Genomic DNA, 11,721 nt, shown 5'->3' on the forward strand with positions numbered 1-11,721 from the left:
ATGTACCAGTATCTGGAAGTGAAGCACCTGTTTTGTGTCTTTTGTTGACACCTAAGCATATAAGTTGTTTTAGTTTGTATTGATATAGCAACAACGCAAGGCTAAGTGCTAACTCTCAGGGCTTTATTTCTCCTGTCAAGGTGGTGCACCTGCTCACATCAGCTCCGCCTCCACCACCAGACCCCCCCCTGCCTGATGACTACAGTACCCAGGTCGCACCGCGCCGCCCTCCACTCTCTCTCTGCGCACAGTCCGCCTGACTCGCAGAACCAGTTGGTTTGGCCCAGCTTCTTCTTCTTCTTCTTCTACTGCCTTCTCACTGCTGTGTGTGCTGCTGTTGCTGCCTGGTGGTGTCAACCTCCGCCGAAGAGAGAAGAAGAAGAAGGCATATCCCTCCCTCTCCTCTGTTTCCAATTTGCCTTCACTTTCCTCCTCGCCGGCTCCATTGGCTTCCGTGCCGTGCCAGTCAACTCGCCTCCTTTCTCCCAGCCCCGAGTTGAGCAGCAGCAACAGCTCGGAAACATCTGGCCGCCGCAGAGTGCCCGTCCCTCCGCCTGCTCACCTCGGCTCGGCTGCCTGTTATGGAAATTAGTCCAAAGTCAATCTAGTTTTGTCTCCGGTGGGAAAAACGAAGGAGGATTTGACGAAGGAAGACGTTGGACCGTGTTGTCTGTAAGTCTTAATACCGGAGTCCGATTAAAGGAGGATCAGGAGGGGAGAGGGTGGGTTAAAAAGTGGCTAAACCTTCCTTAGCATTACTGTGTTGTCTCCTCGCACTTATAGTTGCTATGTTAGCCGTTCGCTGTTTTAACGGCTGTTGTCATAGCACCGGGGCCTTCAGAACTGTAAATAGCGCAACATTGTAGCTTCTTCGTGTTCGATTTACTTTTGTTAGCCATGGTTGAGCTACAGCTAGCTGCGTGTGTGTGTTTCTTTCTGTGTTTGTTGTGTCTTCTGCGAGGAAATTCTTGTGTTGTCACAGCTCTGCCTCACGTTACTTTGACTTTTTATGCTAATTTACAAACTGTCAGCGTCGTGGTTGACTATCTAGGGCTGATTATTATTAAGTTAACGCATGTATTAGGGGGACAAAACGTATTGACATAGGTGGAAGAAGTACTCCGATCTTGTTCTTAAGTAAAAGTAGAAGTACCAGAGTGTAGGAATACTCTGTTACAAGCAATCAAAATGTTACTCAAGTAACAGTTGAAAAGTATTGGCATCTAAGTATACTGTACTTAAAGTACCAAAAGTTAAAGTACTAATTGTGCAGATTAGCCTTATTTTAGAATCATAAATATATTGAGTTTTGATTATAATTTGTGATGTATTAATGTGTTTAACACAGCTGGTAAAGGTGGAAATAATTGTAATTACTTTATTCAGCAAAGTAACTAAAAGTACTACGTTAATGCAGTGAAGTAAAAGTATTATATTTACCTCTGAATTGTAGTGGAGTAGAATTACAGAGTAGCGAGTACAATTACCTAAAAATTGTACTTCTGTACAGTACTTGAGTAAATGTACTTAGTTACTTTCCACCCCTGCTAATTCATCATTGGACCTGGGTGTGACCAGGTGTTGGATTTAGCGCTGTCACGGTGTTAACATGTCAAACTAAAACAGAAAATGAAATAGTTTTTATGAAGCGACTTTCACTCTGATAATGCTACGTTTAAATCGGGTAATTAAATGTCTCAGACTTTGAAAGCAGGGCTGATTTTAAACATAAGCTTATAACATATTGTAGAAGTTGGATTTGACTGAATATTATCAACAATTAAACTATTTAAAAATATTTGTTGTTGTCGGTTTGTAAGAGAAAACCAGGGAAAAGTTATATCATGCAGAAATGTTTGCGAACTTATAAATGTATTTTATTGCTATTATAAAACAAAGCAAATATAACATGTATTTAGCTCAACACTTACGTGCTTAAATAGCTGCCTTTTTATCGTGTTATCAGTATGCGATAATACTTTATTATAGGCATCTGTATACGACTTTTACACTTGATTAAAAAGGTTTAATTGTTAGATCCGGCCACAATATTAAATCGAAAATAAAAGCAGTTTTCTTCCTATTCTCGCATTTATCAAATATTAGGGAATTCTCACGCTTCAAACGTGACTTTTGTTTAAAAACGAAACCAACCGAGGCGGCTGTAATAAGCTGCTCGTATTGCTTTTGTTTAGGACTTGCTCTCATCAGGTTCTTTATGACTTGTTCTCATTGTTTTCTCATTTCATTTTTGTTCCTGTCAGTTGTCCGAAGGGTCCGAACAGGCAGGGGGGGGGGGGGGGCGATGGGTGGGTGGATGAATAGATTGATGGATGAATGAATGAATGAATGAATACAAGACGAGGCAGCGGCGCTGAACCGTAAAGAAGTGGAAAACAATATCAGCTGCGTGCGTCTGTCAGTTGCAAATATGCTGTGTTTGGCCTTTGTTTATGGTTATTGGAAGGAGACAGAGGCATGGACAGAAGTATTTCAACAATTAGAACAAAAGTGTTTACACGGAACATCTGTATATTCTGTGTAAACTTTCCCGTTTTTGATAAGCAGTTGTGGGAACATTTACACTCCTCTGTTTTACATAAATCAACATCCCACTGCATTTAGTTGACCCGTGTTTTTTTTTCCCAGAGAGAGAAAAGGAGGAGAAACGGAGACAAAGTTGTGTGGTGTTGGTGTTGGTAGAATGAAAGAGGAGTCTGGTGGCAGGAGTGTAGAGGAGGCAGCATATGGCTGTAGAAAGAGCACAGCTGGAGGTAGCATCTCCATCTGAGGATGATGTCAGAGCAGCTGACAGGCTGCCATCCACCCCACCTCCTCCTCCTCCATCCCTCCACCGCCTCCACCCCTCCCCAGTCCTTTATTGTGAGTCTCAGCGGCAGCCTGGGAGAGTTACTGCTGTGTGTGTGTGTGTGTGTGTGTTTGTGGCTGCCGATCAGCGCCAGTTAGGAGGAGGAGGAGGAGGAGGAGAAGGAGGAGGGAGGTGGTATCTCGTTCCCCCTCCAACATCTCCTCCACTTTGCATCTGTCCCTCGCAGTTTGAACAGCGTGGTTTTTTTTTGCCTGCCTCCCTCTTCTTCTTCTTCTTCTTCTCTCCTCTTCTACCCACTCATTGATTCAGAGAGAGCAAGCGAGGAAGAGAGAGAGAGAGAGATACACAGCCATTCCCAGCCAGAGAGCCAAGCTATTCTGCTACAGTGGAGTTAATCAAGTTGATGCATACTGCTGCAGGTATTGTTTTGTGTGTGCATGTTTGTGTGTGTGTGTGTGCGTGTGTGTGTGAGGCAGAGTGAATAGAGTAGCAGAGTCTGGAGTAGTTATTTTGTTGTGCTGTGAGGATCTCCGGTGTGTCAAAGCAGTGTGAGCGCGCTGTGTGAAGCTACTGGTGAGTAGTAAACTGGTGTTTGTGCTGCCTGTCCGAGGTGTAGCTGCAGTCCGGGAAGTCTGCTGGCTTTTAGTTTGTTGTCTGATGAGCTGCATTTTAAACTCAGCTATACTTGTTTTGCGATTTGTTTTGTTTTTGTGTTGTCAGGCGTTTTGTCCAGTCGCTTATTAATTGAAAGCAAAGTTACAACTGAGAAAATGTTATTTTAAATCGAGCTTTGTTATTATTTTTTGCAATTTTATTTATTTTAACATTTTAAAAGAAAAATGAAATCCTAATTAAAATGTTTATTTTTGACATTTTTGACATATTTTAATTCAAAAAAAGAAATTAATAACAAATTTAAAAACATTGTTGAATTCAATCAAATAAATAAGCTTTATTTTCTTAATAAAATACCTAAAAATGTCTAACTTTAAGCCAATATCTGCTATTTAATCCTATTTATCTAAACTGTTTTTTTTTCCCAGTTAATTCTAACTCTGTAAAATTACTTGAAAGCATGTGCGGTCTTTTCTCCCCTCCTGCCGGCTGGAGTAGAGGAGACTAATTTAGAAGTTGCAGATTTGAGCTGCCTGAATTGGCTAGACAGCTGTAATCGCACTCCCTCCTAGTCTTAATCTCTTTATCTGGCTAGCAGCTGCCATATGGCCCCCGTCAGCTGGATCAGATGTGGGTAAGCCTCCCTCCCCGGCCATCCCAGCCTCTCCCTCACCCTCTCTCCCTCACCCTCTCTCCCTCCCTGTGCCTCCGTCAGACCCCTGCCTGCGCTAACTGGCCGTCCTGGCCGGGTGACGGCCTGCTGCCCTCCTGAGCCTCCGCTGACGGCTCCCTCCCCACCACCGCCGTCTTTATTTTTAGCCATCTTTAAGGATTAGGATTGATGCTGTGACGAGCAGGGCACTTACAGTGATTGTATTGTAAATCTTCTCTTCTGGGTGGTGGTGGAGGGGTGGAGGGAGTTGAGGAAGAGGGTAGTTTCTACTACGGGGCGGATGTGCGGGATTTTTTTTCTTGTAATATTCAGATGGTGTGTGAAAGGAGGAGGTGGCAGAGGGGTTTGGCTGGACAGAGGGGGTGGGGGGGGGGATGGAGGTGGGAGGTGGGAGGTGGTACACCCTTGTCCCTGTAAGCCCCCTCATTAAAAGCAGTCTGAACGAGCCGGAGGGCGAGCACACACACATATACAGGACACACACACACTCAGTCTCACACACACATAGGGACATTCTTGGTTTAGCTTCATTCAAATGAGGTGATTTAGCTGCTTTGGTTAACACAGTGCGGAGCGGGACCAATGTATTTTCTCAGGCAGGACAAATTGACTTGGTTAACAGGTGGGACTTAATGATTTGACATATTTCAGCCTTGTAATCACCTTCTGTCAGCTGATATTTAGTTGTGCATTTATTTTATCAATTAGATCAATTACACCTGCAGAGCAGTGCTGCAAGTTTTCAGCCTTTTTTTCCCTCTTCTCTTTACCAATCTTACGCGTGAAGCCGGCGCTCGCAGGTTAAACAAGGGACAAGCTGTTTTGTTTTCAGCTGTGCGATTTCAATTGGCCAGTTTTCCTGCTCGACTTAGCCTGTGGAGGTGGTTGGTAGGTAGGCTGGAACCTAAGTGTGTGTGTGTGTGTTTATATGTGCGGACAGTGTGTACAGCTGAAAGCCGGTTACCTAAAAGGGCTGTGCCAGGCCAGGCCAAAGTGGGTTAATAAAAATAACCAGCGTAGGAGCAGCGACAATCCAGGAGTGCAGGCAGAGGAGTTGGAGAGAAACAGAGAGAGGATCGCAGAGACAAGAATCTGTCGCTGCTGCTTTAACAGAGATTAAGTCTGTCTGAGGGTAACAACTGAATTAGTGATTATTGTTTCATTATTGTAATATTTCTTTAAAGCTAATAATCAGTTTCCTTTTTTCCCCTTTTCTATTTTTAGATTGTAAACAAAGTCAATTATTAATAGAAATAACATCAAGATTTTGCATCGTTGAACGTATGCATGACTTTACAGCTACCTGCGTGGTGTTTGAATTCCAGCAGAAATATTTCTATTAATGTTGTGAGTGATAAGAAATCCTATCTATTACTTATTACTACTATACATATGATATTTCAATATATTCCAAATATGTGGTAATGTTTCTGCATATTTTAGGATGTATTTCTCGTAGTATTTTATTTACATTTTTCAGTGTTTAAAAATGTTATTAATTTACTTCTGTGTCTCAGTTTTTACCGACCTATCTTCTCCTGCTGCGTTTCTTTTCGCCCGCTCGTCGTGTTCTCTGTAGATTGTTATCGGCATCGCATACCATCTGTGACTTTGGCATTTGTCTCCTCTTTTTTGCATATCTGCTATTTTTTTTTAGTTGACCTCGTTTAAAAATAATTTTGTTTGCAGGAATTGCGAAATTATGATAATCACACAGCCACGATTTTTACACTTAACGTGAATTGTATCATACTTTGTCATCATTTTAAAATGATATGAAGTTGTCTTGCCTCTTCAAAACCTTTCCTTTTCTGTCGTCTTTGAATTTAAATTGTCTTTTGCTGCTTTTCCGTTCACGTTTTTGGTTCCTTTTTTTCTTTTTGCGTATTTACCTTCATAGAACAAATACTGAACTCTGAAAATAAACACATTTTTATTGAAAACACAACACTTAATTAAGAACTTGCAAAACCTATTTAATAACCATCAGCTTTGACATCTCAGATCTTTATCAGATGTATCTAACGTTGACTCTCTCTCTCTGTGTGGCTGCAGGTTATGAGGACGGCAAGATGGAGTTCCCAGACCACAGCAGACATTTACTCCAGTGTCTGAGCGAGCAGCGGCACCAGGGCTTCCTGTGCGACTCCACGGTTCTGGTGGGCGATGCTCAGTTCCGGGCCCACCGGGCTGTGTTGGCCTCCTGCAGCATGTACTTTCACCTCTTCTACAAGGACCAGCTGGACAAGAGAGACGTGGTGCACCTCAACAACGACATTGTCACAGCCCCAGCTTTTTCTCTGCTCCTGGAGTTCATGTACGAGGGCAAGCTGCAGTTCCAGGACCTTCCCGTGGAGGATGTGCTAGCAGCGGCCAGCTACCTGCACATGTATGACATTGTCAAAGTGTGTAAGAAACGTTTGAAGCAGAAGTCCCCGACCGAGGCGGACAGTACGCGCAGAGAAGAGGACGGCGGCTCCAGCTGCTCCGATAAGGCCGACAGTCTCTCAGAAGGATCCACAGGCCGGCCTGCTACTGCCGACCTGCTGCCCAGCGACGAAGATGAGGAGGCCAAGGCCGAGCGAGGAGCGATGTGGCTGAGACTGCCGTCTGCAGACAGATCAGGGACGCCAGCCACGGCTACAACCAGCCCGGGGCACACAGAGGCGGAGACCCAGGCTGGGGAAGGATTGAGGGAGGGGGTGAAGCGGCTCTCCCCGGCCGGCAGCCCCTCCAGCTCCACAGGGTCCCTCTCGCAGCGCTCACACCGCTCCGTCAGCTCTCGTGGAGGGCAGCGGGGCAGGAGGGTGTCAAACGATGCAGCCGACTGCGTCCTGGACCTGTCAGTCAAGCCGATCGCCGGTAGCAACCACAGCAATCACCACCAGTCGTATTTCAGCGGGGCAGCGACGCCAGACAGGCTCCAAAGCCCATTGGCTGTGAGGGTGAAGGTGGAGAGGGGCGTAGCTTCGGAAGAGGAAGAGGAACTCGGAGGTGGGGACTATGACATGGAGCACAGCGGCATCACCAAGGCCACAGTTCCCATCACCAATGGGGGCCTCGGGCACCACGGGGTCGGCGGGCCCCTGTCGGCCCAGAGGAGGCTCGGTCTGGAGGCCCACCTGTCTGCTCTGCGAGAGGCCTCCCTGGCCTCAGAGATGGAGCGGGAGGAGAAGCCCTCGGCCACAGCGGACGACGAGGACATACTGGGGGGCGAAAACGAGCGCGCCCAGGCCGAGGTGGCCAGCATGGACAGCGCCCTGCTGCCCTACGTCTCCAACATGCTGTCAGCTCAACACACTCAGATCTTCATGTGCCCGCTGTGCAACAAGGTGTTCCCCTCCCCGCACATCCTGCAGCTCCACCTCAGCTCCCACTTTAGGGAGCAGGAGGGCATCCGCGCCAAGCCCGCCGGAGACGTCAACGTGCCCACATGCACCATCTGCAGCAAGACCTTCTCCTGCATGTACACGCTGAAGCGCCACGAGCGGACACACTCCGGAGAGAAACCCTACACCTGCACCACCTGCGGCAAGAGCTTCCAATACTCACACAACCTCAGCCGGCACGCCGTGGTGCACACGCGTGAGAAGCCGCACGCCTGCAAGTGGTGTGAGCGGCGCTTCACGCAGTCCGGGGACCTCTACCGACACATCCGCAAGTTCCACTGCGAACTGGTCAACTCAATGTCGGTGAAGAGCGAGCCGCTGGCGCTGCCTAATGTCAGGGACTGGGCGATCGAGGACAGCTCGCAGGAACTGTGGAAGTAGAAACACACTGCAGGGTTTGATAAAGGGAAAGAGCGGAGAGTGAAAGAAGGGCAGAGAGGCATTGGGGGGTGAAAGGGAGAAGGCAGAATTGATATGAGGGGTTCAAGAGAGTCATGTTCGTGTGTGTCGCAAAATCTCATTCAATTGCACTTTAATAGCACATGAAAATGTTACTACTGAGTTTTTTTGTTGTTGCTGTTTGGGGTAATTTTGTTTTGTTCTATTTTATTCTGAACTCTTATTATTATTTGGCGTTAAGTTCTGTTTTGGTGGTTTTTATTGCGTCTAAGGACGAGGGTCCCAGAGAGAATGTCTCGCCTTCTGGGAGAGTTTTCACTCCGTTCGTGTTTCATCTCAGACAAAAACACTCCGACGCTGGCCCCAGATCCTCAGACAGCAAACGCCACCGCAAGAGTTCAGGTCGAACACACTGAAGTGGAAAAGCATTACAATACACTAAACGGGTACTGTGATCAGCACACACACACACGGTTTGAAGAAGTGTGTGTGTGATACTGCACTACTCTGGCAAAAATGTCACCTGACGTGCGTGAGTGTGTATGAGTGTGTTTTGTGTGTATTAATTTTATTTTCTACTGGCATGGAGGTGTGGTTGGCGAGGCGCTCCCCGCTTCTCGCTCTTTGGTGGTGTGTGTTCAGGGTAACGCTGACTGACAGACTAACTGATGGCACTCATGCAATGCACAGCCTCCTTTTTTCACTTCCAATCAATTTGAAGTATTTTCTAAAAATGAAAAGACCTTTACAGATTATTATAATAATTATTATTGTTATTAATAGAATTTTTTCTTAAATCTAGCTGGCAGTCTTTAAACCATCTGTTGTTGGAAAGGTATTTAATTTAAGGTTGTTGTATATTGTTCTGCTATAGTTTTAGAATTTAAATCCGTTACATTTTTTTAAAAATTAATTATTATTATTATTATTATTTTGTTACTTTTTTTTGTAATGGGACCTGCTGTTGTTGCATGATGTCCAAACCTGTATATTTTAAAATACAAATGTGAATTTGCTGTATTACTGTACACATTGTAATTGATCAAATATTTGACAACAGGCTTTCTTTTTCTTTTCTTTGTGAATACTACTCCAGGGTGCAGTCTGTTGAAAATCTGAATATATTTCTCACGACGTTGGGGAAAAAAATGCATGAGAATTTGATTTTGTCTTAAACCTTTTTCAGTTGTGGTTTTTGCGTCAGGCGGTGGGTGGGAGGTGTTGAACGTAAAACTTTTGACCGTGAAAAGTTGGATTTTTCTGCTCGTTGTAGTTTCTGTCGCTGGGCCCGTAGAAGAATGTTACCGAATGTGTTTCCGTCGGGTGCTGAAGCGATATGATGAAGCATTTTAAGCCTGTGTGTATATGCACTGATCTCTCTGCTGCGTGTGTGTGTGTGTGTGTGTGTGTGTTTGTGTGTGTGTTTATGAGTGTGTTTATGAGTGTGTGGCTTGGTTATTACCAGTCAATTTAAACCTACTGAAGATCTACGTCCACCCAGCACTTCCTCCTCCTGCTCTTCCTCAGGCGTTCAATGTCTCCACTGCTGTATGTTTGTTCTCCACCTCTAATGTGTCTGTCCTGTCTCCAGCTATAGACGTGGTAAAGCCATTTCCTAATTCCTTTTGCTCATTGGGCACTTACTTCAGGTCTGTTGAGTGCAGTTATACGGCTCTGGCTTGGCTTTGGCGTGAAGAATAACAGAGAAAAAAAAACGGAGCTGTCCTGCTGAAAGTGAAAGGGTTAGATATGTTTGTGCTGAATCCGTACAATGAAGTGATGTGAATGTGTTAACACGTCCATATGTGCGGGTGTGTGTGGGTGTGTGTGTTTTCCTCTTAAAACATAATCCTTACTCCGAGATCGATGGGAGAGAATTGGCATGCCTGAATGCACCTTTTTAAGCTAAAAGACAAGAAATCAGATTTTTTGCTGAAAAGATGCCTTTGTTAAAAAACAAAAACATTTCTGACGCTATGGAAGTATTTGATACTGTAAAGCATTGGGAAGTTAAAATCATATATAAATTCATGGAATTTATCAGAAAATGATATTATATTTTGATCATGTGATTGGAGAACAATTTTCTTTTGTATGTGAATGTTGTGTTCGAGTCGGGGGCTACACTGGTTGATAATCTTTCAGTTTTTTCAACTCTAGAATTTTGTTAGAATTTAAAAATAATGGTCAAGCGTTTTTTACAATCTGGAAACATTTGACACAGAGATAATTCAAATTGAACGCTCTACATTTCCCCTCACTCAGATATGTGTGTGTGTGCACGCCCCCAGTGATGTGCATGTGGTGGTGGGGGGCGGGGGGAGGGTGGTTGTCTGTGTTGCCCTGTCATCTGGTGGCACCTACAGGCTTTGCCAAGGCAACAGTGTGGGTGACATTGCGGCAGTTTGCACCGCATCGTCTCATTTCTCTTCTCTAAACGTTGTTCCTCCGCTGCATATGGGCTCACTCCATCCTGCTGTTGTTTTCATCATTACTGCTGTGTTTTTTTTTTTGTTTTGTTCTGTTCCTCTGGTTGTACTTGACCGCCTTAAACTGCTGTAGTCCGGGCTGTTTTTCAAATGTTTTATTTTAAAAGTGTGAGCGTAGGGGGGGGGAAGGAGTTGTGGGAGCGATGTCAACTGCTCAAGACGCTGTGAAGTATCCGCCCCGACGAAACATCTCCATCTTTTGCTGTGCTTACTTGAAAACAAAAGGGGGGGGGTTTATTTTATTTTTTATTTAAAGCAAGGTTTAAAAATATGATGTTCAAATGTCATAGACAGTTTATGGAAAAGGAAGATGGGGGGAGGGGGGGGGGGTGGGCGTGAAGTGACTGAGTCTGTTTTGAAAAAGGACAATCACTATCTGGGAAAAAACAAGCAGATTTTGATTCAGATATATTTGCTCCCTCTTGAGATTAAGAAATGTCTTTGCTTTTCTTTCATGTTCCTTTTTCAGATTTAGTCATTTTTAGCTTTGACAATCATAGTTGGGTTAATTATTTTTTTTCTCAAGGGGAGTAAATTCTAATTGTGTTTAGTTTTGTAATTTTTTGGTGTGCTGTTGTTGACATTTTTAAATTGTGTGCAAACTGCAATAAATTATAAGAATCTTGAAATTCAACCTCCTGTGTGAAGATCTATTTTTTTCTTGAAAAAAAAAAAAATCACGGCTCGTCTTTATGTCATTATGTATAATTTAACCAACAACAACTCATGTGTTTCTACTTATGTTAATGCTTAGCTTCTCCTCTGCCATAGCAAAACACAGAAACAACAGTATATACAAATTCAACATATTTTTAAGCACATTTTGATGTAGGGAAAATTCAGAAACTTTGGTCTTATATGCACCTCACACATGTACACACTACAGGTTGCAGCAGGGCGAGTGCAGGAGGTTTTCACATCCTGTTCCTTAGGGACTTGCAATGTGGGTGGAAGTTGTGTGTGTGTGTGTGTTTGAAAACTCACTGTGTGCTCATGCGTGCTTGCACACCTCCTGATATATCTGTTGCACTGGTTAAGGTGTAGGCTGCATCTGAGAAGACATTGTGCAACAGCTTGTTGAGATTCAACCCCCTGCAACACACACACACACACACACACACACACACACACACACACACACACACACACACACATAGCCTCTTACTAAAGCTCCTCAAGTACAGTTTTCCAGTAAAGAAATCAGCTTTAGCTAATGTATTGCTGCTCAGTAAACCTGTTCTTACAGATGCTTGAAAAGCCCCTGCACTCAGAGGCCAAGGAGCAGCGTTCATTAGGGCCCAGATGGTCTGTTCAGTAAGCCCCGAC

At 44.4% G+C, this 11,721-nt stretch overlaps 1 protein-coding gene across 5 annotated transcripts; it reads left to right on the top strand.

Annotated features, from left to right (window-relative positions):
• Positions 1–231: 231 nt before the first annotated feature.
• On the top strand, positions 232–11,029 carry zbtb18 (zinc finger and BTB domain containing 18). 5 transcript variants are annotated; one of them, XM_034152243.1, is made up of 2 exons: positions 232–672; positions 6,174–11,029. In XM_034152243.1, exon 2 carries the CDS (start codon positions 6,191–6,193, stop codon positions 7,886–7,888), a length of 1,698 nt encoding a protein of 565 aa, XP_034008134.1. In that variant the 5' UTR covers positions 232–672; positions 6,174–6,190; the 3' UTR covers positions 7,889–11,029. The 5 variants fall into 5 exon arrangements, with proteins under 5 accessions (XP_034008134.1, XP_034008133.1, XP_034008137.1 ...); XM_034152242.1 differs by lacking the exon at positions 232–672 and adding an exon at positions 3,009–3,249; XM_034152246.1 differs by lacking the exon at positions 232–672 and adding an exon at positions 3,247–3,403.
• The last annotated feature ends 692 nt before the right edge of the window (positions 11,030–11,721 follow it).

The sequence above is a fragment of the Trematomus bernacchii genome, unplaced genomic scaffold (assembly GCF_902827165.1).
Source record: "Trematomus bernacchii unplaced genomic scaffold, fTreBer1.1, whole genome shotgun sequence".
NCBI lineage: Eukaryota > Metazoa > Chordata > Actinopteri > Perciformes > Nototheniidae > Trematomus > Trematomus bernacchii.